The sequence below is a fragment of the Lepus europaeus genome, chromosome 12 (assembly GCF_033115175.1).
Source record: "Lepus europaeus isolate LE1 chromosome 12, mLepTim1.pri, whole genome shotgun sequence".
Classification (NCBI taxonomy): domain Eukaryota; kingdom Metazoa; phylum Chordata; class Mammalia; order Lagomorpha; family Leporidae; genus Lepus; species Lepus europaeus.
Genome location: NC_084838.1, coordinates 71,683,820 through 71,711,689, shown reverse-complemented (window position 1 = coordinate 71,711,689; position 27,870 = coordinate 71,683,820). Strand labels below are relative to the sequence as shown.

Here is a 27,870-nt window from a genome sequence, read left to right as displayed (position 1 = left end):
TTACATTCTTTAAAAAAAAGTTCATTTTAAAAAGTTTTTTAAAAGCTGCATTTGTTTATGTATGTGTTTGTGCATAAACAAATTATGCATATATAAAATCATGGGTTGGTTTTAAAAACTTCCACTAGAATAGGTGTTTGGTAACTGTAACTGATAGTGGCAAGGCTACATTTGCAGGAGAAATGTTCATCCTTGCCAGAAGCTTGCTAAGCATTTTGAAGGAGCAGAGGGGGAGACCAAGTAGAGGTAAAAAGCCCTGAGGAATGGAGGTGGTTTCATTGCAGCTAGACTGGTCCCAGCTAGGAAGCCTCCCAACTACTGCACCACCTAGGGTTGTATCTTCGAAAACCTCACTGTATTAATAGACACTAGTTTAACAGCTACGAGATAAGGCTTTGCAATTTAGCTGGGTATTATAATTTGCTTTCCATCTGCCAGTATTTAACCTTTGGGTTTTGATACGGTGATAAAATTTTAGCCAAAACCATTGTATCAAAAAGCATTTCTTTTACGGCAACAGAGAAACATGACAGTTAAGTCTGTGTATGAGGAAGTTTGTGAGTACTCCTTGTGCTGCCCAAGGTAAGCAAATGCCTGTTTTAAGGTTTATCATTTCCATCAGCTTTGTCTACAATAAAATGTATTTGGGTATCAGAAAACAACACTCTTAAACTTCAGTAATTTAGAACTGAACTATTACTCTTTTACTCTTTTATAAAATGTCTTGCAAACTGTTTGCTTACATTTATGATTTTAAAAGCCCATAAAATACCACAGGAATTTTTAGTCTTTATGTTTAAAACCTGAGTATTCTACTAATGAATCAGCATAAATTCATCTGAGGGTAGAAACCGAGATAATTGCATCTTTCAACCTTTTCATTTAATCTATATTAATCAGGATCCATTACTGACAATGAACAGTTCTTATTTTTCCTAAAGGAATATACTGACAAGTAAAACAATAAATATTACATTGCCCAGTTAACATTTAAATGTAACATCTGACATCTTTTCCCAGATGGATTCTTATCCATTAGGATTCATTTTAAAACTTCAGTTCACTGATGATACACATTTTGACAGGACTTACTTCTATAACAACTTACACTTACAATGCCACAAAGTCAAGGGAAAGCAAGTCAAAAACAAAGGTCTTGCTTTTAGTTGAATAGATTTTAGTAGCTAAAACTACAAAAAATTTAGTAAGTATTTACCTGATTTGGAAAAATGTATAAAATAAACACTAAGTCTTTTTATATACCTAAAACTGAATTTTTTAAGTAGAAAACCTTACAAATATTATGTGAAAGGAGAAAACAATTAATTTAACAATTTGAATTCAGATTTACAATATAAAGGATTCCAAATTGGATACAACATTACCATGAAATGTTGATTCATATTAATCACAAGTGAGAAAAAATATAAACAAGTCTGCTATGAGAATTGAATGTCCTATACATCATTTACCCAACACCTTTACATGCAAAAAAAATCAAAAATAAAAATACTAAATTAAAAAGTATTTAAATTCTATGAAGAATTCTGTAAAGTCATATCAAAAGTACTATTCTAAAACATAAGGGTACCTCAAAAAGTCAATGGAAAAGGAATAATATGGATTTCAAGATATTTTGAACAAAAATATACTTATCTTTTAATTCCATTTTCCATGAACTTTTTGAAGTGCTCATATAAAGTGAGTGATGTCATTCTTGGCTGAAGCTTTTTAAAGGATTTGATGGGAGGGGTGAAAAGTTATCTACTCTTAAACAGAAGGCTTCATGTGGGGAAATATGAGTGACCACCTATCACTCAAATGATATGCCACAGGGAGACCCTCCTCTAACAATAATATTCACACCTACATCTACTGAAGCACAAAGGCAACAACACAATGCATGCGTGAGTCTACAAAGAAACACACATGCTACTGGCAAAGGCATTCTAGAATACTAAAAGTAAGATAAAGGCTATTCCAGCATATTGTTTCTATGTTCATTCATTTAGTAAATATTTAGTGAGTATCTACCATGTATCAGTTTATGTTATTCCTTAGAGATGCATGGGTAGGCAAAATATACAAAAAATCCTTACTGTACTGGAAATGTCACTGGTCAATACACATTTGATGGCTGTCTATGAAACACCAGCACTGAAAGAATTACCATCATCTTAACAATGTTAATAAAGCACGGCCTTCAGTACAACTGTGTTTAGTCACAGATGAGACACTATATAGTGTGTGAAATAAAAAGTTATAAATGTATTTTAATCAGAACTCTACTAGCATGACAGTGATAAAAATACATCAGCAGTAACAAAACTCTTAAGAACATGCTGAAAATGGGATACAAAATGTAATATGCTACCTCATCTTCTACTGCATGGAAAGATGAAAAGCAAAGCAATCCAGCTGGATTCTACTGTGAAGGGATTATTTATTTGATTTGCTCCCAGTGAAAGTTTTCTGGATTACAGAGGATAACCAAGTTTATAAAAAGGAAATAAGAATCCTTTCTATGTCATGTCGCAAAACAGAATGAGAACTGCCTTCTCTGCTCCAAATTCATAACTAACATCCCTCTTTAAAAACTAGCAAACATGAGGTACAGGTGATTGACACTTTCTCCTAATTTTTTGCCTAATGAAATTGATCCTTTATAGAAACTTGAATTTGGCCGGCGCAGCAGCTCACTAGGCTAATCCTCCACCTGCGGCGCCGGCACCCTAGGTTCTAGTCCCGGTTGGGGCGCCAGTTCCATCCTGGTTGCTCCTCTTCCACTCCAGCTCTCTGCAGTGGCATGGGCCCTGCACCCACATGGGAGACTAGGGGGAAGCACCTGGCTCCTGGCTTTAGAACGGCGCAGCGCGGTGGCTGTAGCGGCCACTTGGGGGGGTGAACCAATGGAAAAGGAAGACCTTTCTCTCTGTGTCTCTCACTGTCTAACACTGCCTGTCAAAAAAAAAAAAAATTTAACTTTTTTTTTTTTTTAAAAGTAAAACCTCTGCATTGAAAAATTTCTAAACAATGAAAAATCAGTTAGGTTTTATCAACTAGAATACAAGCATTATTTTATTACAGTTCTTTGGATGTATCTAATAAAAATTTGGAGCTTAATTAACTTCTCAAAAACAGAAAGACAGTGGCATTTTTTTTTCTGTGTTCAGGGAGAAGTTAACCTCATGGACAGGTCAGCAGATCACTGATCCTGGCTCTACTTACAAACCATCTGGCAAATGACTCATATTCCTGAAGACATGACTATAAATGTGTTTTTGAATAAACTTCACTGTATCCTAGAGGAGTAATAAACTCAAATCAAAACAGCTAGAGAAAGATTATCCTTGCATTAGCAATATTTGCGCTCACTTTCCCTATGTACTGCAATGCCTCTGGCAATTAACAGTATGGAAGATTAGCCATACTAGGTAATAAAAAACATGAAGTCATGCCATTATAAACATTTGCGTGTTGTTTATACAGCCTAATCCATACACTTATTGTATATTACCTCATGAATTATATGAGAGGAAATATCTATGTTTTTAGAAAACATAGATATTTGAGGAGCTGCAAACAAATCAACAAGTAAAAAATACACAAAGCCATGTTCTGTATTTATATTATTGTTCATGAAGACACTCTTTAGAAGGATAACTGAAACTACAATTAAATGTATCACATACTTTGCTAAGTTACAGATTTCAACTAAGAATGAAATGTGAATTGACTATCAAAACAAAACTCAGGTCTAAAAACTGAAAAATGGTAACTGGAAACTTAAGTTCTATATTTTTCTTAAGTCTCTGCACTTTTCTGACCAAAAGTAAAGAACACTTTCAAAACACACACACCAATTATTTCTCACCCCCACTCCACATTCATGCAACCTAAAAGTATATAATAAATCAGCCTTTAGCACAACAGATTCATTCCTACACAGTAGGGATATGCTGGGGAAACATATAGAAGACAGACATACTGAATTCAAATTTTCAAAAAGGGAAAATAAGTCATATACCTTAAACTGCTTCAAAGAGACAGTACAAAATATATACTTTTATTTTTAAGTTATATCATAATTTTCACCAAAATTGCAGGCATTCTTGAAGTTGGCTACCCTGTATTTGTTTACCATGAAACTGTCCTTTGAAAAAGAAATAAAACAAAATACCCCATCAAAAAGCAAACATGTGGAACATAAGGAAATGTTTAATATTATTTTGGAACATAAGATTGAAATACTTCAAAATTCAAATATTTAAAAAGCATAGCAAAAACATGTTCCATGAGCTAAAGATTTATTGAAAAAAAAAAAAGATCCTAATTTTGGGCTTTTGGAGGAAAAACTCTTCTTACTAATATCACTAATATTACTTTAACAAAATATCTCTATCAATTAGGTTCAAGTCACAAGTCTATTTACCTGTTCCCACAAATTCAAACACTCTTACCAAGGTAATTTTTAATCAACATTTTCAATGGTTCCTCAAAATTGAACAGTGCACAATATTATTAACTTCACATAACCGCCATCACCCTTCTTACAGTTACTTACCAGTGTCAAGTGATGCTGCATCTGATTGACAGTGAGAGGCTTCCGGAGATAGTAAGGATAATTGTTTTGTCTCAATTATTAGCAATTCGTGGGTTACCTACAGCCTCACTTTTTCTCTAGGCCCACCTTCATTTCTCTGGCTTAAGGACCTGAGCTCAGCCATGCAGCTGTTTCCTGGCTATCCACCCAGACTTACTGGTAAAGAAGTCGTTTTCAGTTTACCACTGCATTTGGCTTCAGTAATCTTTTCCCACTTAAAGAATATTACTGGTCACAGAAACAGACGTGACTGTTTCTCTGTCTCAGACGTAGAGACACAGTTTACAAGTTTTCACTCTACAGTCAACAAATACCAAACTAAAAAAGCTTTAAGTATTTAAAAATCATTATTAATTACTTTGAACAAATAAAAGCAACTTGTTATTAACTTGAGAATGTTATATCTGTACCGAAACAGTACAAATAGCTAGGACAGTATACTGGGGGCTCTACTTTTTTGATTTTCCATGTAGAAAATAGCCATTAAATGAAAGAGGTCATAAGGGACTGAGAAAAGAAGGTTAAGAAATAAAAATAAATAAATAAATAAGCAAATAAGTAAGTAAATAAATAAAACAAGCATTTAGAGGCAAGCAAGACATGCAGAACAAGCAAGAGATTAGTTTACATGAAGAAGAGGCAACTTACATGGCTGTTGAGAAGAGAACTTCTGTGAGTAGACAGACCGTCAGACTTTTGCAGCGTCTCAATCGCCATTTCAATCTGATAATAGATGTCATTAAAAAAAGGGCTCAAGACAAGATAGTAACAAAAGGCTGACCAGAGAACTTCTGATAGATTCTTTAAGTTCAATTTTCTTTTCAGTGGTGACCAATGAACAACTATCATTAGATGTGTTTTTCCCTCTTCTTCCCCCACCCCCAGAAAATAAAATAAAAAATGCACACTTAATCATAAGCCCAGTAACAAAAGTAAACCTTTTGGAATAGTCTGTAATTCTAATTGGAATGGAGACCTGAGGAGCAGAAACCTCTGGTGGATTATTCTAGTTAAGAAAAAACATTCTTGACTTTCAATGTGTAGGATGTGAGAGAGTACTGTCTATTGCTAATCTCCCACCTAAGGAGGATTTCCTGTTTGTTTTTGTGTGTCATACAAGAAAAGTCTTTTGGCAGATTCTGAGTTTCAAAGGCATTAGTACTTTAATGCAAATGTACAAGATTCTTTCATTAATGCTCAAAATCTACTAAATTTATACACCCTTCTCAATCCTGCATTAAAATTTGGCAGTAGAGGGTCATTAGTATAAACAAACATTAAAATGGAACCATGGCCCCTACATTATATTTCAGGATGTGGTGGTAGGCAGAGCTATTAGAAATGACAGCAGAGATGAAATGTAGAAGAGAAAATAATTCAGAGCCAAAAAAGAAAAAGAACAACTACAGAAAACAGTTTTACTACCTGTCAACTCAGCAAACATTTAGCAATCATAAAACCTTAATTGAGTAGCAAGCGACAATGATAAATAGGATACACTCTATTTAGAAATATTTACCTTTTGGCTACTATTAATATATTCTATTACAAACAGGTACTGTTACTGGGTTATATTAATGATATTAACTAAAGGCTTTTTAAAAAACATAGGCAATTTATGAGAAAAATGATTTCATTAATTTTTAGCTATCTGACCACACCAACAATTTTAGTGTAACTAATTATAAAAATATGTAGTGTTTTAAAACGTAGTTAACTTTCTTATACTTTTCTTCAGCTATAGAAATTATGATACTTTGAAATTTTAACATAACGTGTTCTGTCCCAAAGAAAAATGATAGACAGTAATTCCCAGAGCCAACTCTATTTATTTTTATGTCATTTCCATTTTTATGGTTGAATACCATATACAAAGAACACTCAATATGAAACATATGTTAAACATAATTATATTTTAAAAACTTGTTAATTAATAGCTTTTAGTTTATATTATTTTCCTAAGTTGTTGGTTCTTCCACAGCGTTAATAAAATGTAATAATAAGAATACCTTAGTATAAGAAGTCAGAGGGAGGGGCCCGCACTTTGGCATAGTGGGTAAAGCCAAGGCTTGTGGTATCAGCATCCCATATGGGGCCCCGATTTGAGTCCTGGCTGCTCCACTTCCTATCCAGCTCCCTGCTAATGTGCCTGGGAAAGTAGTAGAGGATGGCCAAGTGTTTGGGCCCCTGCACCCATGTCAGAAACCAAGAAGCAGCTCCTGGCTCCCGGTTTTGGCCTGTCCCAGCCACAGCCCTTGCGGCCAGCTAGGAAGTGAACCAACAGATGGATGATTTCTTTTTCTCTCTCTCTCTGTCACTCTATCTCTCTCCCCCTCTCTCTAATTTTGACTTTCAAGTACATAAAGTCATTTTTTAAAAAAAAGAAGTTAGAAGGAAAAATTATTAAATTAATTCATAAGTGGATGTAATACAATTTATTCTGTTTTCTTAGAAAACACAAGTAAGTAAATTCATTTCTCAAACATTCTCACAGCCAGATGGAAATCAATGCAGTTTTTCATTTTACTTAAAAATAAACTGAAGAAAATGATGTTACATGAGTGAGAAGATTCAATATACTCCTAAATGTAAGGAATAAACAAACATCTTACTACAATGTCCAACTGTAAAACTACAAAGGATCTTGGTATTGTATCTCTAACAAGTGAATTGGTAAATGCTCTTGTTTTCAAAAGCACAGGTCAAACAACAGTTAAAAAGACTCATGTCACTATTAATTACTTCTAGGAAGAATCTGCTTATCACATTAATTTGCTAAAATACCTACATTTTCTTTAAAGTTTGAGTGCAGAAAATCTGAAGAGAGATTTCAGTCTTCTAAATAAAAATAAAATGATCCACATCTTGTGGCTTTCTAGGTTTTAATGAACAATAAAATTTGTCACTGTCCATGCTCAGGGTTTGTGAGGTCCCAACATTAGATGGATACACCAGCACTTCCTTCACTTAGCATATCTAAGCATTTCTTTTCCTTGGATACCTGCCTCTAGACCTTAAGTTTTTAACATATAGTGGTCCAGACTTCCAAATGATTTCTTAGAAAGCGCTCTCATTTCTAGCCTGATGTTGAACAGTTTAGAGGAGGAAAGGAAGAAGCAAGGAGTGGTAGAAGTCAAATTGTGCTCCCCAGGGATAGACACACTGACTTTCTACAATACTTGAACCTTTGGAAGATTTATTGATTGATTGATTGATTTAGGTAAAACAGGTAACAATGGAGCTACTTCTTTTGGTTTCAGGAATCTTCTGCTCTAACTGGCTTACAGCTGTACTGAATTTGTTGGACACATGGCACAGAAAGGAAGAAACATGGTATGATAAGGAAGCCAAGAAATCAACTTCATGCTTTTTCTATAAGGAAGACAACCATCCTCAGAGCAATCAGGTTGGAAATTGACAGCCTTCCAAATACCAGTGAACTCTTAAATATTCATTAATTAGTTCAAGGCAATAACCAGGACACTAGAAGCTTATTAATTTAATTTAATTTCTTTTTGTTTTTTGCCAGGCAGAGTTAGACAGTGAGAGAGAGAGAGAGACAGAGAGAGAGAAATGTCTTCCTTCCATTGGTTCACTCCCCTAATGGCTGCTACAGCCAGCACTACACCAATCCGAAGCCAGGAGCCAGGTACTTCCTCCCGGTCTCCCAGGTGGGTGTAGAGACTCACACACTTAGGCCATCCTCCGCTGCTTTCCCGGGCCACAGCAGAGAGCTGGACTGGAAGAGGAGCAACCGGGACTAGTACCCGGTGCCCCAACCGGGACTAGAACCTGGGGTGCCTGCGCCACAGGCAGAGGATTAGCCAAGTGAGCCACAGCGCTGGCCAAAACACTTAATATTTATCATACTCATTAAAGGATACTGAAAGGAATTCTAATTTCATAAAAGGATTTCAGCCCTGATGGACATTTTATAAAGCATGGGTTTTACTTATTATAGTGACTGTCTGTGTGTTATAATATATAAATGGAATGAGTAAACGCTTTACCAAATGTTAAACTGTAAAACTTTCTAAAGGAACTCAGCATTATAGCTCTTAAAAGGAGATCAGTAAAGTACTTCTGTTTTCAAAGAGAAAACACAGGTCAGAAAACAGCAGAAAAGTTTCATGTGACTATAAATCATTTCTAAGAAGAACATAGATTATATATGACATATATTTACATATACCATATATACACACACATATATACCATATGCACATCATACACACACACACACACCATACACATACACATACATGAGACCTTCAAAAAGTTCATGGAAAATGAATATTATGAAAAAATTAATATCATGGAAAGATTTCAAAATTTTGTACTAAAATAAATTTACAATTTCATTCTTCCATGAACTTTCTAAAGTACTCCCCTACATGAATATACAGCAGTGGTATGAGTGAGGATGAAATAATTAGAATTAGATAGTGACTGGGAGTAGGGAGTAAAGTTTTAAGTGAAGTCTATCAATATTTGAAAACTATGGGTTTTCAGATAAATCCAGTGGCCAGGTTTTGCTAGGTAAAATGGGCACTGTTAGTAATAAGGTTAAAACAAGTAAAGGTTGAAGTGTGCCCAGTGAGTGTCTGTGGGTTGAATAGACCAGGTTATGAGAAGAAAATTCTCACAGGAATACATTACGACAATGGAGGGAAAGTGATAGTGAGAGAGAGGATAAAAGAACAATGTATTATTGCAGCTCAATTCACAATAGCTAAGACCTGGAACCAACCCAAATGCCCATCAACAGTAGACTGGATAAAGAAACTATGGGACATGTACTCTACAGAATACTATACAGCAGTCAAAAACAATGAAACCCGGTCATTTGCAACAAGATGGAGCAATCTGGAAAACATCATGCTGAGCAAATTAAGCCAGTCCCAAAGAGACAAATATCATTTGTTTTCCCTGATCGGTGACAACTAACTGAGCACCAAAGGGGAAAACCCGTGGAAGTGAAATGGACACTATGAGAAACAGTGACTTGATCAGCTCTTGTGCTGACTGTTGATGTACAATGTAATACTTTATCCATTTTAGTAATTTTTTTTGTTCTAGTACTAGTGGTTGAACTCTGTAATTAACACACAATTATTCTTAGGTGTTTAAATCTTAACTGAAAAGTGATCCCAGTTAAATATAAGAATGAGAAAAAGAGAGGGAGGAGAGGTAAAATTGGGGACATGCTCAATCGGACTTGCCCCAAATGATGGAGTTAGAAACTTGCCAGGGGATTCCAATACAATCCCATCAAGGTGGCATGTACCAATGCCATCTCACTAGTCCAGGTGATCAATTTCAGTTCACAATTGATCACACTGATAGTTCTAAGAGTCAAAGGGATCACACAAACAAGACTAATGTCTGCTAATACTAACTGATAAAACCAAAAAAGGGAGAGAAGGATCCAACATGGGAAGGGGGATACACAGCAGACTCATAGAATGGCAGATGTCCTAAACAGCACTCTGGCCTCAGAATCAGCCCTTAAGGCATTCAGATCTGGCTCAAGAGCCTATGAGAGTATTTTAGGCATGGAAAGCCAAGACACTCTGGAAAAAAAAAAGAAGAAGAAGAAGAAGAAGAAGAAGAAGAAGACCTAAATTAGGATCTCAGTGAGTGTGATCCTAGTGGAAAGAACAGGGCCATCAAGGTAGGAGGTACCTTTCTCTGAAGGGAGGAGAGAACTTCCACTTTGACTATGACCCTGGTCAGAATAAGATCGAAGTCGGCGAACCCTAAAGGCTTCCATAGCCTCAGCAACTCATGACTAGAGCCTAGGAAGATTACTGACCCTATAAACAAGAGTGTCAAATTGTTAAATCAACATCAAGAGTCACTGTGTACCCACGTCCCATGTGGGATCTGTCCTTAATGGGTTGTCCAATGTGAAGTAATGATATAGCTAGTACTGAAACAGTATTTTTACACTTTATGTTCTGTGTGGGTGCAAACTGATGAAATCTTTACTTAGTATATACTGAATCGATCTCCTGTATATAAAGATAATTGAAAATGAAAAAAAAAAAAAACCTTGGTGTTAAATTGGAAATTACATAGAAAATTAATCAATTTTTTTAAAAAAAATACCATGCAGGATCTCTGTGTGCTGTACACTGTTATTTAATGCTATAACTAGTACTCCAACAGTATTTTTTCACTTTGTGTTGCTATGTGAGGGCAAACTGTTGAAATCTTCATATATACTAAACTGATTTTCTGTATATAAAGAAAATTGAAAATGAATCTTGATGTGAATGGAAGGGGAGAGTGAGTGGGAAAGGGGAGGGTTGCGGGTGGGAGGGAAGTTAAGGGGGGGAAGCCATTGTAATCCATAAGCTGTACTTTGGAAATTTATATTCATTAAATAAAAGATTAAAAAAAAAGAACAATGTAAAAATCGGGAAGAAAGATAACAATGAAACAAAATTTTAATACTATAAAGTAAGAGGATTAATCAGCTCCATTATAACAAACATATTATTAATCTCACCTCCCTCCCCAATTAACCCAGATTTGTTCTTCTCAATTTCATGTGGGTAAGGTCTATGTATATGGGAGGAGCTGATACAGAATTAGGATAAATTTCCATCATGCTCATCAGAGGATAAATTGTCACTCTTATCGTGGATCAGATACTTTAGCAAATGTTTGTTCAGCTTTAGGGAATGACCAATGTCAAGGAAACGATGGCACACTTCAGCTTTTGACACCCAAAATACTGAGACCAAAGCGACCTGGCAAGATCACATGCTTCCAGTTTACTGTAGGTCATTTGAAACATTAAACTCAGACCTTAGGAAAAATCTATAAATTATCCACGGGAAAATATACTTAATACTAAATGACAGTTCACCCATAATTGTCATATGTAAGGTAGGAAATGGCAGCCAAGTAAAACAGATGGAAAATTTGTTTAAAAGTATGTTCAATGATCCAAAAGATTACTGGCCCAAATGCTCAACATGATAGTCTCATGTATCTTCTGAGGAAATGTTTATAACCTAAACAAAGATAATATCACTGCAGCCTCACAAAATCAAAATGATTAAATAGCTAGATTATCAACCAGCTCAAATTTACAAGTGTTTCAAATCTGTAGTTTTTTTTTTTAAATTAAAATACAATTAAATAAACCCCCTACCATCCAGTATAATACAACTATGTGTTTGCTACTCAAGAGTGGGAACTTCAATATAACACCTCATTGTATGCAAGATATAGGGTTAGCTTTGTGTGTGTGTACAGATGGGGTGGTGACAAAGAGACAGAGACAGAGACAGAGACAGAGAGAGAGAGAGAGAGAGAGAGAGAAATGGTAGTAAAGATTTTCATAGCACAGCCCAGCCAACCAGAAGCTCACCATACATTACAGCTTGATGGATTGATAGAAGGGATACAATGGATCTATTTGTATACTGAAGGACTACTTTATAGATACATATAAATGGTTTAATTGATTAAAGGTAACTAGAATGGATTAAATCATTCAATATCTCTAGAACACAGAGGGAAGTCCAGAGGGGAAAATCACTTCTTTCTGGTAGGGTTAGACAGAGCATGAGTAAGGCAGATCTTTAGTAAAAAAAATAAAATAAAATAAATAACAAACAATGCCTGGCATTCTGATAGGTGCAGGTTAGTAAACCTTTTAGGCAGAGCAAACAAGATGGATATATGAGGAAGAATAAAATCGGCTGAGGGATGAGGTTCCTGTAGGGATATGTAAATGAAGTCAGATTCCAATACCTCACCTGGGATCTTCAATTAAGCAGTATGTGGGACACTGTTGAGAAGTCTTGAGAAAAGGAATTAATCTGATATGACAGCACTTTATATATTAATCTAGGATATGATACAGGTTGAAGAGAAACATTTTTGAACTACAGATATGAAGGTGGGAAGTCTGAGACAGAAAGCTTGGTAGGGGAGCTAGTGTTGTGGGGCAGCAGGTCAAGCCACTAGCTGCCACGCTGACATACCAGTTTGTGTCCCAGCTGTTCCACTCACCATCCAGATCCTTTCTAACAGGCTCAGGGATGCAGCAGAAGATGCTTCAAGTACTGGAGCCCCTGACGCCCATCTGGCATGCCTAGATGGAATTCCAAGCTCCTAGCTTTGGCCTGGCCCACCACAGGCTGTCGGATCCATTTGATGAGCGAAATAGTGATGAAAAGTCTCTCTCTCTCACTCATTCTATCCATCCCTCTTTCTGTGATGCTGCCTTTCAAATAAATAAAAATAAGTCTCTCTATAAAAGAAGCTTGATATTGGCTTATTTTTTTCACTTGAAGACAGTGGCCTTTACTTCACCACTTCAGATACACATATCAAACACACTGCCATGAAGAGATTCTAGTGTATTCTCCTGTTCATTTCTCTGCCTCATGGTGTTTACTGTAAAATATTCATCACTGTTATTGAAATTTCAGCTTTAGGCAAAGTACTGTAGTCAGATTAACAAGAGGCTTTGTGACCATCTGAACGCTAATTTGAGGCCTCAGTGATGTCTTTATTTTTGAGTGTTGACCTTCTATTTCCTTTCTCTTAGATTCCTTTTTCATTTCTTCTTTTTAAAAAAAGCACTTTTTCTTTTTTCTACTTAAATGTACATAGCCAAAAAACTTTTTAAGACTAAAAGATTCATGTATTTTTTTCAAAAAGAGCACTATGGTAAATGTTTTCTACATTTCTCTTAAATTAGCAAAACTTTAAACTATCAGGACATCTTTTATTTTTTAAAAAAAGTTTTTAAAAATTTATTTGAAAGGCAGAATGTCAGAGAAATGGAGAGAGAGAGAGAGAGAGAGAGAGAGCGAGAGCGAGCTCTTCCATCTACTGGTTCACTCCCCAACTGCCTACAAATAGCTACGGCTAGCCCAGGCCATCGGCAAGGAACTCCATCCAGGTCTCGCATATAGGTGGCAGGAACCCAAGTATTTCGATCATCACTACTGCCTCCCAGTCACATTATCAGGAAGCTGGATCAGAAGCATGGAAGAACCAGGACTTGAACCAGCACTCTGATATGGTATATAGACATCCCAAGCAGCAGCTTAACCTGCAGCGCCACAATGCCCACCTATCTTTGAGTATTCTTTTAAAAATCAACTCTATAACCACAGTGCACAGCTGTATCTATTATGAATAATCACTCTGGGACTGAGTCACCGATCATGTATGCAAACTCCCCACAATTATCTAATGCTGGGACACATGAGGCTTGGAAGTTAAGACTGGTATTATTGCCAGTTAAAACGAGACTATTGCCTCATCATCAGACAAACAGGTATGTCAACTCCTCTGAGATCCAATGGAAGGCGGCTCCATTTGAGAGGAGATACATGGCCTGCAAAGCCAGGCTTACCGAGCAGTAAGTGAGACTGTGGCATTGAGTGGGACCTAGAAACTTCACATCTGAAACAGAAGGTAAGAAACAGATATCCATTCCAGCCTTTGTGGGCACACACTTCTTAAACAAAGCTAGATTATTTTTAGGAAATTAAAGAATACCTCCGGCAATACAAGGATAGTTTGAAAAGTTTTGGGAAAATAGAATTAAAATATAAGATTATTTTGGTGCAAAAAAATAAAAACATAAAAATGCAGTCATGGTAAGAATTTCTGAACACCCCTTTTATTTGGGATAGGTTAAGAGCCACCAGAGAGAATGGCTAAAACAGAATTCCCAGGAGAATGGAGAGGTACTCTACAGCTGGTTATCAGGAAACATGATGACCCTTTGAACTGTGCTACTGGAAGCCAAAGGCATTTTTAAAAGCAGAGAGAAGTATTTTTCACTGTGTTTAGGCAGGCTGCTGAAACATCACAGGAGGGCCCTGGGACAGGTAAGAGACAAAGGCGTAGGAATTTTCCAGGCCTCGGAATTACATTGTCTGTCTCAAGCCAGAACGCCTTAGCTGCTGACCAGCCAGAACACCTGACAAAGTCTGAAGGATCAAAGCCCTAGTAATGTGGAGAACTCTCTACATCCACACACCAGATAGTGGACCACACAAAGCACGGAACCCAAAAGATCTCTTTGCAGGTGTCAGATGAAAGGGTGATATGGAGCATGAGGAGAAAAACAGAACCTGGCTAGAGCAACTTAGTTTATCACTAAGAATATTCAGAGAAGCTTAGACTTTATCAGAGAACGCACAGACCATTCTGCTTATCAAGCAAATGACTTAATTTGGCAGAAGAATGAGAGGAAGGTAAAACAAATTATGAGGACAAAATGTTTGGAGATTGAGGCACTGGGAAGAAACTGGGAATTTACATTAAATACAGATATGATTCAGCTCTCCCAATCAAATACTGAATTCTTGAATGACATGAGCTCAGGGAATGTAAAAAGTGGGTTTCCTTCATTTGGGCAAAAGAATTGCCATACTAAGCCTGGAGTACTAGTTAGAGACTAAAATCACTAATAATCCCATCACGGTTGCATGTATCAATGCCATCTCACTAGTCCAAGTAATCAATTTCAGTTCACAATTGATCATACTGATAGGTCTAAGAGTCAAAGGGATCACACAAACAAGACTAGTGTCTGCTAATACTAACTGATAGAATAAAAAAGGGAGAGAACAATCTAACATGGGAAGTGGGATACACAGCAGACTCATAGAATGGCAGATGTCCTAAACAGCACTCTGGCCTCAGAATCAGCCATTAAGGCATTTGGATCTGGCTGAAGAGCATGGAAGAGCATGGAAAGCCAAGACACTCTGGCAAAAAAAACAAACAAACAAACAAACAAAAAAAAAACAAAAAACAAAAAACAAAACAAAAAAACCTAAATGAAAGATCTCTGCAAGTGAGATCCCAGTGGAAAGAACGGGCCATCAAAGAAGGAGGTACCTTTCTCTGAAGGGAGGAGAGAACTTCCACTTTGACTATGATTTTGTCTAAATAAGATCGGAGTTTGGGAACTCAAAAGGCTTCCATAGCCTTGGCAACTCATGACTAGAGCCTAGGGAGATTACTGATGCCATAAACAAGAGTGTCAAATTGTTAAATCAACAACAGGAGTCACTGTGTACTTACTCCTCATGTAGGACCTCTGTCCTTAATGTGTTGTCCAATGTGAAGTAATGATATAGCTAGTACTGAAACAGTACTTTACACTTTATGTTCTGTGTGGGTGCAAACTGATGAAATCTTTACTTAATATATACTAAGTTGATCTTCTGTATATAAAGATAATTGAAAATGAATCTTGATGTGAATGGAATGGGAGAGGGAGCGGGAGATGGGAAGGTTGCGGGTGGGAGGGAAGTTATTGGGGGGAAAAAGCCATTGTAATCCATAACTTTACTTTGGAAATTTATATTTACTCAATAAAAGTTTAAAAAAAATAAAATCACTAATTTGCTTCTGGTATAGAAAGTAGCCTGGCCAACAAGCATGATAAAATGTGATCACATGGCCATAAGCAGATAGTATTTCTTCATGAGTAGATTCAAGAAAAGAATGCAGAAACTCTGGAAGTTGTTCTGAGCACATGAAGTTTGCACATTTTGTGGCAGACAACAGCAATGATGGGATTCTTCCATTATTTCTTAGGACTTTAACTTCTAATTAGGATTATAAATTCAGAAGAGGTAAGGGAGATACTATATTTCACATTGAGGATAAAATTAAACCCAGTGTATCTCCTACAAAGATTAGTAAACACCTAGGAAGGGCCTAGAGGAGACAAAGCACCCATCATCTGATAGACAAATGGTGTGATACAGACACAATGAAGACAGACACAAATGTGATAAACATATGGCCTTAAACTCTTTTCCAGTCTCTAATGTCTGTTGGAACCAAGGATAAGTAGGTAGTCCCCAAGCACCCACTGCCACCAATAGTCATCTGTGATAATCTGACCAAGAATGAGTACCCCAATATGGACTTTAGAGAAAAGTCCCAACTAAGAAGTCCCCCAAGAAAAAGAGGTTAGGAGTGAGGAGATGTGTCAAATGAGGTCTTGCTGGCCAATCACTATTACATGTGTGATTCTATTTTCCCATGCTCAAAAAAAAAATCCATACAGTATTTTTTTCAAAAAAATATATAATAGAAAAAGTGTTTTCCCTAATATTTATCATTCCCCATTGTTATTTACAATTCCGCACTGCCTTCTAATGAAGCAGAATCCTAACAGAATGGCTCCTTGTTCTGCAGAGTAGCTACCATGCACAAGGGCTCTGCTGAAGTACTGGAATGGGCCTACATCTAGGAAATAGAGGTGAATGTTCACTGGCAGAATCATTGGACAGACTAGAGAGAACAGGGTGGGGCCGAGAGGCTTCATGTGACCCTGCACTAGAGTGTGATGCTAAACCTTCAGTTCTTTTCCCTATAACATCTTCTGTAAAATCAATGCCATGCACAGCCGCTGTAGTACAACTAATTAAGACTGGCTGGAGCACAAGGTTCGTATAGGGGCAACTGAGAATGACAAGAAGATAAGTCTGTTTCAAAAGCAGGGAATTATGAAGAGGTGCTTAATGTTAGAAAGTTACACTTTCTAGTTTACTACCAAAATTCTGATAACCATCTAGATTATCAATTTGAATATTTTCTATCATACACACCAAAATCTGACTCACTAACCAGAAATTTCTTTCAATACAAAAAGGGTAACAGAATATTAAAATATTTGCTTTATAATGCAATCTATATAATTCACCCTTCCAAACTGCCTAAAATGATTAGGAACTGTGGCATTCTTGTCCTTAAAACCCTGAGGGGAAAGGTTACCACTGTAATAAAAGTAGAACCACATTTCCCTCAGTATTAAATTGTAGCTATTGGTTTTTTAAAAATTTATAAAGAAAGGTGGCAACTTGTAAAGCTGATCACTACAGTTTTTAAACAAATTGTTTCTAGACCATCTTAGACAACAGGACTTAAAATGACCCTATAAAACAATGTCCTTTTAACACTTATTAGTGTTGAGATGAGTGCCATTTTCCAGCTCAACTACTGTCTCTCCTGTTATCACAGTCATGGCTTCAGCTATCATGGTTCCTATCTTCATAGAACAAATCATCTTTGCTTCCTTCATAACAATGGTTAGACCCAAGATCAGAGGACCACTGTTCAAGACGATAATGTCGACCTCCTAGGTAGGGATAAGGATTCTGTCTGACTTTACACTGTGATGATGGTGTAACTTGGGTCACTGGGAGCTAGAAGACTGCATGAAAGTATGATTATCTGACTGAACTGATGGTGAAAATCCTGGCTGATCCACATGTGGAGAACCAGATTTCCCACCATATGACATCTGTCTCAAAACACTGTTCATCTGCTAGGAGACACAGCTCATCTGCTAGGAGACACAGAAGTAGGACCTGAATTTCCAACATGATGCTGAGATTTGACAAACCAACATCCTGTGAACCATGACTACTTTCTGATCTACACTGAACTCTGATGTCCCTTCCAAAAAAGTTTGATTTTATTATATAGATTCATTACATAAGGAACGGACACTTCACATTTGAGATTTACAAATGCAAACTGCTTTGGTTTACCATGCTTATCATTTTTTCCCCCCAAAGAAAGCTTTTATTTGAGGAATATAGACTTCATGCATTTCACAACTTAAGGAACACAGTGATACCCACTGTACCTGCTCTCCCACCCACACTCTCACCCTTCTTTCTCCTTCTCCCTCTCTCATTCCCAGTCCTATTCTCTACAAAGATCTATTTTCAATTAACTTTATACACAGAAAACCAACTCCATACTAAGTAAAGAGTTCAACAATTTGCACACACACACACACACACACACCTCTTCCTCAACATTTGAGATAAGGGCTGTTCAAAGTCATTGCATCTCAAAGTTAATTTCACTTTTTTTTTTTAGAAACTTAATTAACTTTAAAGAAGCACCCAAGAATGATACCTCTTTTGCAAGCACTTAGACATAACTATAACTTATAAAACTAAGTAATACCCTCTGCTTAATACATTAAAAGAAATAAAGTCCTTGAGAACAAGTTTTATCATTCATTAAAGAAGCACCTATGAAAAAAAACAATGGATTAGACACTTAGGCATAACTAAAACTTACAAGACATAAGAATATCCTCCACTTAATACACTAAAATGAAATAAATCTTTGAGAACAAGTTTTACTGTTAACTCTCATAACACAACTCTTTGAGGACAGAGGTCCTGCGTGAGAAGTTAGTACACAGTGACTCCTGTTGTTAATTTAACAATTAACACTCTTTATATGACGTCAGTGATCATCTGAGGCTCTTGACATGAGCTGCTTAGGCTATGGAAGCCTTTTGTGACCACAAACTCCATCAGTATTTAGATAAGGCCATAATCAAAGTGGAAGTTCTTTCCTCCCTTTAGAGAAAAGTACATCCTTCTTTAATGACCACTTCTTTCCACTGGGGTCTCACCCAGAGATCCTTCATGTAAGACACTTTTTGTTACAGTGTCTTGGCTTTCCACACATGAAATGTTCTCATAGGCTTTTTAGCCAGACCAGAATGCCTTAAGGGATGATTCTGAGATCAGGGTGCTACATAAAGTGATTGCCATTCTGAGTATGTTGTATAGACTGCTTTCCATGATGGAGCATTCACTTCTTTTTAATTCTATCAATTATTATCACCAAACACTTAATCCTACCTATGTGATCACTTTAACACTTAATCCTATCCATACACTTACAATATATTTTTAACACCCATACCATTCTTATCTTTTGGAATTTTCACTTTTATTATTGGACCAGCCTGGTAGAAAAGCTAGATCACCAGCTCCTCTGTCACTTTAGTTTGAAGTTTCCCCTCTAAGACAGTGCCCCAACCCTTATATCAGCATCACCTGCCCTTTAACCAAGCCAAAGGGTACTGGCTCTTTTTAAGCTTTTTTTAAAGACTAAAAAATCAAGATTAATATCTTAAACTATCATTATAATTAAAAATGGTCTCACAAAATGGTCTCACAGTAGAGACTATTTCTATCATGGAAATGTCAAAGAAAGTGAATCGAAAATAAAATGCTACAATGCTTTCATGATTTATAAAGCTGTTTTACATTAATTTTCATTTGGCCATTATGGAAACTTTCTAATATAGGAAAGGCCAGGAATATTATCTCTTTGTTACAGATTTGAAAACTCATTCTCTGTGAGAGTGAGGCTTTCTTGAAATTACATAGGTATTAACTATTAGACCAAAATCTAAGATTTATCATTCTAAATTCAACATCACTTCCAATATATACAAATTTTACAGGAATATCAATGGAGTGTAAGTATCCCTAACTGTTTTAATAAAACTCTCTTTTGAGGGGTGGTTTATAAAATTAAAATTTGCTGGGCCCAGCTTGCAGTGCCAGCATCTCATATGGGTGTTGGTCAGAGTCCCAGCTGCTCCACTTCTGATTCAGCTCCCTGCTAATGCACGTGGGAAAGTAGCAGAGGATGGCCCAAGTCCTTGGGCCCCTGAACCTACATGGGAGACTCAGAAGAAGCTCCAGGCTCCTGGCTTCAGATTGAACTAGCTCCAGCCATTGCTGCCATCTGGGGAGTGAACCAGAGTTGGAAGATTCTCTCTCCTTCTCTCTTTCCCTCCTCCCTTCCTCCCTCTCTCTGTAACTGTCATTCAAATAAAAAAATATTAAAAAAATTAAAATTTGCTAAATGATTTATAGTTAATAAACAAGGTTAACTTTCTAGTATGCAAAGTTTTAAATACAATTGATAAGTATCACTGAAAAATTATTTAGTAGAAATCAAGTTATAAGTCAATAAAAAGTTTTGACCACATAGTTAAATTTCAGCCATGAAAATAGTTATCGTGATACACAATAATCATGTTTTTTGATTGATAGTAAAATGGTGCCATCTTATCTGTGCCATCATCTCAGGCTCTGGCCCCTGTGGCCAGTCTGGCTCACTAGATGTCAGGTGACCAAATGGCCCAATTCCAAGTGTCAGCTCCACCTCCACCCTAATGGGATTCACTGCTCCTACTTTCTTACTTCCTGCAAGAGTATAACTAGACCTACTTCCCTTACAGGTGCTCTTTCTCTCTTTACTCCTCCTCCATTTTCTTCTTCACCCTCTCCCTCTGGCTTGTCGGGTTTCTCCATCAATAAACCCTTTCCTTTACTCCGGCATTTGGGTGTTTGTGGTGGCCTTAAATTGATAATACAGGTTACTGTGTTCACCTTAAGTTTGTGTTTTGTCAGAGAAACAGCTTGTGTTTCTTGGTGAAAGAACAGTAACTTCTTTAGAGAAATTCAATGAAGGGAGATACTTAGTTAGAGAAATTTCCATCTGAGTAACTTTTCTTCTTCTGAACTCAGCACTTTAAATTTAGCTTGCATTTGAGAACAGGTAAGACAGAAACAAATCTACCTGAGGACTTTTATTCAAAAAAGGGATCTGTGATGACTGGCACTGCCTGCAGCCACCTCTCTTGAAATGTTTGAAAGACAGCCTCCTGGTGTGCGTGCTGGGGGTGGGGAGTGGAAGTGTCTGCTTCCTGCACTTCAGCCAGAACAACAAAGGAGAGGACATTCCATTGCACACTTAGTCTATATAACCACTGCAACAGGTTGTTTTCAAAATGTTTTTAAAACTGCTACTAGACAAGTAGTATCAAAATCATTTGGGCAGTTGTTAGAAATATCACAAAGATAAGCAAACCAAAGCAAAATGACCCCAAATAAAGGCACCAACAAGGGAAAGCCTGTATCTGTATCTCCATGTATTTTTAAGGCTGACTTCCTTTCCAATTTGCCCAAAGTCATATTTTTCAGTTTTAAGATGGAGTCAGGTCGGTGGTATAAGGAAAAGGGGCGTAGGACAGAGAAGAGGCAAGATATGAACTTGCAGCCAAAACAAATTTATTCAAGAAAAACAAATTCACAAAGGTGAGTGAAAAACTGCCAGCATGTACACAGACCAAATATGTGACAGAGGGTCCAGTCCTCAGCATGCTGGGCCTTTTTAATCTTAGGGTAGGCTAGGGGTCCAGAGGGGAGGCAGGGGGCAAGAGGATGCAGGAGTTAGGGGTAAATTCTGATTTTACTTTTTTTTCGGGCAAGGAGCTAGAATGGCTAAGGCTTATGTCCTTGTTCGATCAGGTTGGCTATGAAATAAATTATGTAGGGTCTTGACTAACATTTTTGAAAAATTAAAGAAACTGAATAGAGGGGCTGGCACTGTGGCACAGTGGGTAAACCACTGCCTCCAATGCCAGCATCCCACAGGGGCGCTGGCTTGTACCTTGCTGCTCCACTTCTGATCTAGCTCCCTGTTAATGCACCTGGGAAAAGCAATAGAAGATAGCCCAAATAGCTGGGTCCCGGACACCCAAGTGGGAGACCCAGATGAAGCTCCTGGCTGCTGGCTTCAGTCTGGCCCAGCCCCGGCTGTTGCAGTCTTCTGGAGAGTGAACCAGCAGATGCAAGATCTCTCTCTCTCTCTCTCTCTCTGTCTTTTTCCCTGCACCCCCATGTAATTCTGATTTTCAAATAAATAAATAAAATATTTTTTAAAGAAAGAAACTGAACAGAGTAGAAAATAGAGCTCACTGCACACAGTGTAGAAAAGTATCACCTGGTGAACTTTGGTTCTAGTCATACACATATAAAAATGTGTATAAAGATAGTCACAAAAGTATGTGTGTGCTCCCAAAAACATGTGAGTGTGTCTGAATACTAGCCCACAATGCAAAGGTTTTTCTTGTTGTAACTAACATTTCAAATGCTCCGCACTAAGCAGTTAAAATAGGATCAGTTCCTTCCCTGTCAACAGATGTGTTCTTCCAAGCTTCTACAGAATGTCTCAAGAGCCAGGAATCCTAACAAAAGCACACAGAAACATACACCATCAAGCTAAGGCTCTGGCTGTGATATTGCTATTTAAATTGTATATTCAAGTGATACAGAAATCAATTTGTAAATATATTACAGCCATAGTAATGTTGAAAAGAAACTCAACTGTGAGAGATTTGGAACTGTTGTTTCCTTTCACTCCTTTAAAAATGTAAAAACATCCAGAAGACATAAAATAAAGCTGCTTTGCTTGCTTACGTACCCTCTTGGATAAGCAAGCAGCTAAAGATGAAAATTTGATCTTTTTTTTTTTTTTTGGACAGGCAGAGTGGACAGTGAGAGAGAGAGACAGAGAGAAAGGTCTTCCTTTGCCGTTGGTTCACCCTCCAATGGCCGCTGCGGCTGGCATGCTGCGGCCGGCGCACCGCGCTGATCCGAAGCCAGGAGCCAGGTGCTTCTCCTGGCCTCCCATGGGGTGCAGGACCCAAGCACTTAGGCCATCCTCCACTGCACTCCCTGGCCACAGCAGAGAGCTGGCCTGGAAGAGGAGCAACCGGGACAGAATCCGGCGCCCTGACCGGGACTAGAACCTGGTGTGCCGGCGCCGCAAGGCGGAGAATTAGCCTGAGTCACGGCGCTGGCCGAAAATTTGATCTTAAATACTTATCATATACAGCAAAGAAGCTTCAGGTCTTAGAATGTTCCACTCTATATGAAATCTTTCCCTTTTTAATCACTGATAATTGCATGATATTTAGAGAAAATTTTTATACTCTTGTGCTTTTTATCTGAAGTTCTGGCAATTTTGTGCCATCTGAAACTCTTCTGAAAATCTTTGTGGGGAAACAATGTTTGGATAAGAAACCTTAACAAATTGAGCATGCTCTGAGAACCACTGGCTTATTTACATTTGTTTTCCTTGGGTTGACCCAAGATAGTTTGTCTTTTGGGGTTCCCTTTCTGGAGAACTGGAACTGGAGAACTCACATGACTCCACTCTCACAAGGACCCCATAAGGCTTGCATTAACAATTTGTGATGATAACACTAGATTCTGAGACACAAATACAGAAGCACTTGAAGGTTGATAGAATCTAACGGCATGTGCTGGGTGAAGATTAAGTGATAGGATTTAAACTCAAATTTACACTTTCAAAAGGCTTCCAACTTCTATAGTTTATTCTGAGTGATCAGAATATTTTCACTTTGTGAAAATGTTTCTCAAAATGTGGTCCTAGAACCAGCATTATCAGAAACATTTGGGCATGTGCTAATTAGAAATTCATATTCTGAGGTCCTTCCTCACAATGACAGGATCAAAACCCATAGAGTCCAGGGATGTGTTTTAACCAATGCTAGAGGATGCACCTCAGTTCAGAGGACAATCGCACTTTAAAAAGGTTGAAAAATGTTCTCTTTGTCAGAAGCAATTACTATTTGCAGTTGTTACCTAAGTTGTGTATGGTAGGCAGGTAGTGGACATTCCTGCCATGATGCTAGCTAACTCTAGTTAAAGGGTGATTGTGTAGCCCATGTATTATTTGGATTCGTGCTTTGATTTTACTCTCTTGTTACCCAACCTTTGGCAAATTCTGATCTTATATACCAATACTACAGGAGAGAAACACAATTTTGGTAAATCTAAAATTAATCTGTTTATAACATATTAACATTGGTAATTTAGAAATACACTGATGATAGCAGTTGAATTTAACCATTTAAAAGAATTTGGGGGTTATGGATTTCCCTTTTTGCCTTGGAGGATTAGGCACCTTGCAATGCTGGCACTAGCTCCATTAGCTCACACTATATACCTTTATATTCACATTCATGAAAACACTGCGCCTGATCAATAGTAATTAGTCAATACATAGAGGAGAAAGTGAGTGACTGAAGAAAATATCCGAATACAAATACAAAGTATTCACTTTCATTCCAAAATATTGAATAATAACAATGGTTCTAAAAAAATCTTAACTAGTTAATGCTAGTGTTTTTCATCTTCTAAACTTTCAACTGTCCAGGGAAGGAAGTTTGCTTTGTGAAAGCCGGATCAAAGTTCATCTGAATCATGACACTTCACAGTCTTAACACTCAACATAAATATTAACCTTTAATAAAGAAGGGTTGTTTTAGCTACATGCTCTTGTGGAATATGACCAAGTAAATACATTTCATAATCAAAGTCTTCCTTAAAATTTTTAAAAATAAACTTTACAAAAATAGGTAACAGATTCACATGCCCACCACCCTTTTTTCTTTACTTATCCTTGTTAAGATATTTTTGTGTTTATAAAAGCATGAGTATAAGTGGCTATTTCTTTTTAAAAAGGGGATTCCAGTTCAATCCCATCAAGGTGGCATGTACCAATGCCATCTCACTAGTCAAAGTGATCAGTTTCAGTTCACAATTGATCATAATGATAGGATTAAGAGTCAAAGGGATCACATAAACAAGACTAGTGTCTGCTAATACTGATAGAATTAAAAAGGAGAGAACGGGCCGGCGTAACAGCTCACTTGGCTAATCCTCCACCTGCTGTGCCAGCACCCCGGGTTCTAGTCCCGGTTGTGGCGTCAGATTCTGTCCCGGTTGCTCCTCTTCCATTCCAGCTCTTGGCTGTGGCATGGGAAGGCAGTAGAGGATGGCCCAAGTGCTTGGGCCCTGCACCTGCATGGGAGAGCAGGAGGAAGCACTTGGCTCCTGGCTTCAGATAGGTGCAGTGCACCAGCCTTAACGGCCATTTGGGGGGGTGAACCAATGGAAGGAAGACCTTTCTCTCGTTCTCTCTCTCTCTCTCACTGTCTAACTCTGCCTGTCCAAAAAAAAAAAAAGAGAGAGAGAGAGAGAGAGAGAGAGAGAGAGAGAATGATCCAACACAGGAAGAGGGATACCTAGCAGACTCAGGGATTGGCAGATGTCCTAAACAGCACTCTGGCCTCAGAATCAGCCCTTAAGGCATTTGGATCTGGCTGAAGAGCCCCTGAGAGTATTTTAGGCATGGAAAGCCAAGACACTCTGGCAAAACAACAACAACAAAAACCCATCTAAATGAAAGATCTCTGCGAGTGAGATCCCAGCAGAAAGAACAGGCCATCAAAGAAGGAGGTACCTTTCTCTGAAGGGAGAAGAGAACTTCCACTTTGACTATGATTTTGTCTAAATAAGATCAGAGTTGGCAAACACAAAAGGCTTCCATAGCCTTGGCAACTCATGACTAGAGCCTAGGGTGATTACTGATGCCATAAACAAGAGTGTCAAATTGTTAAGTCAACATCAGGAGTCACTGTGCACTTATTCCTCATGTAGGACCTCTGTCCTTAATGTGTTGTCCAATGTGAATTAATGCTATAACTAGTAATGAAACAGTATTTTACACTTTATGTTCTGTGTGGGTGCAAACTGATGAAATCTTTACTTAATATATACTAAATTGATCTTCTGTATATAAAGATAATTGAAAATGAATCTTGATGTGAATGGAATGGGAGAGGGAGTGGAAGATGGGAGGGTTGCGGGTGGGAGGGAAGTTATGGGGAAGAAAAAGCCATTGCAATCTATAAGCTGTACTTTGGAAATTTATATTTATTAAATAAAAGTTAAAAAAATTTTAAAAAGTAAAAATAAAATTTCCTTCACTCTTCATGAATTGTTATAATGTTTATTTGTTTATTACTTCCATCTACTTGAGAGGCAGAATGAAAGAGAGAGAGAGAGAGCTATCTTCCATCCACTGGTCACTCCCAAATGCTTGCAACAGCACCGCCAACCCATGCTGGAGCCTGGAACTCAATCTGGGTCTTCCAGCTGGGGCATAGGGGTGCAAGGGCTTGAACCATATTCTGCTCCTTCCCAGGATGCATTAGCAGGAAGCTGAATCAGAAGCAGAGTAGCTGGGACTCTGATATGAGCTGTAGGCATTCTAAACAGCAGCTTAATCCACTGCCCAGCCCCAAATCTATATTTCTATTTACAAACATACACACTACCTCTTGCTTTTTCACTTGACAACATGTTTTGAAGATCTAGCCATATCAATATATATATATATATATATATACACACACACACACTGCCTTACTCTATTCAAGAGCTATATAAAATTCCATGGAAAGAAAAATGCACTACAAAGTCACTATTTCCCTGTTAATGGACAATTAGGCTTTTTTCATTTTTATTAGTAATAACTGTACAATTAATAATGGTTGTTTATGCAGTTTTTCATGTATATAAAAGTGTTATCAGTAGGATAAATTCCTAGATGTACACTCACTGGGTCAAAGGTTATGTGCATTTTCAATTTGGCAAGAATTCCAACATTGTTCTCCATTCCTGTGTCGATTTAGATTTCCACCCAATAATGATAGAGGATGCCTGTTTCCTTACCCATTTGCCAAGACTTACATAATAACTTCTTCACCTTTGCCTGTATGACAGATGAAAAACAGAATTTCTTTGTGGCTTTTCATTTCCTTTTCTATGCACTACTGTTCATGTTACTTTCTCCATTAGGGTCCCAGTTTCTGATAGCTTTGTAAAAGTGGCTTATATATTAAAGAAATCAGTCCTCTGAATATGTCCCAAAACTTCATGCCATTTTGCTATTTTACAATTGCCTTTGCTTATAGTGGGTTTTGTCAAACAGAACATTTTCACTTTTATATAATTGAGTTTATCAATATATTCTTTATAGCATCTTGATTTTATATCATGCTTCCTAAAATATCAGAATAATAAGAAACTAATGAAATTAATTTTGATCTAAGGATTAATGTATGCAACTAATACATCTTTACTTTCTAAATTGTTTTCCCCTTGTTTCAAACAACATTTATTGATAATTCATCATGTTTCCACTGACAAGTAACACTATCATTATCCTGTATTATATCTACATATGCCTTTAACATATTTATGACCTTAAGTATATTCAATTTACTGATCTATTCGTGTGCCTAGAGAATTCTTTTAATCATTATGAATTTATAATATTTTTAAATAGTGGTGTACTGTTTCCTCCCAGCTTGCTCTCCATTATCTCTGTATTTTTCAAAATGTTCCAGATTATATTTGCACACTTATTTATTTAAACATCTTATCTTTTAAAACAAAAAAGCTATTGTCATTTTGAGATTATGCTGAAATATTGAAGTCAATTTTAAGAGATTATACTGGTATTTCTTATTCAACAATATACCTTTCCAATTATTCAAATTTACTTTTGTGTATCTCTGGAACTCTAAACAGTTTTACTTACCAGATTGTGCACATAAATGATTAGTTATTGCCAGATAGTTTTTCACTTTAAATGAGATCTTTATATCCATTATAATTTTAAAAAAGGATTTATTTATTTATTTTGAAAGGGTTACAGACAGACAAGAAGAGATAGAGATCTCCATCCATTGATTCACCCCTCAAATGGCT

The 27,870-nt window shown here is 37.2% G+C and overlaps 1 protein-coding gene and 1 pseudogene across 5 annotated transcripts in view; both read right to left on the bottom strand.

The window, feature by feature from the left end:
* The window catches only part of RFX3 (regulatory factor X3), a 340,737-nt gene that overhangs the window by 79,921 nt on the left and 232,946 nt on the right, over window positions 1–27,870 (bottom strand). For 4 of the 5 annotated variants that reach the window (XM_062208334.1, XM_062208338.1, XM_062208333.1 and 1 more), the window contains one exon: window positions 5,252–5,326. The exons of the other annotated variant lie outside the window; for it this stretch is intronic. In XM_062208334.1, coding sequence (XP_062064318.1) covers window positions 5,252–5,326 — 75 coding nt within the window. The remainder of the gene's footprint in view (window positions 1–5,251; window positions 5,327–27,870) is intronic. 5 annotated transcript variants of the gene reach the window in all.
* On the bottom strand, window positions 17,572–26,773 carry LOC133771880 (RNA-binding protein 7-like; annotated as a pseudogene).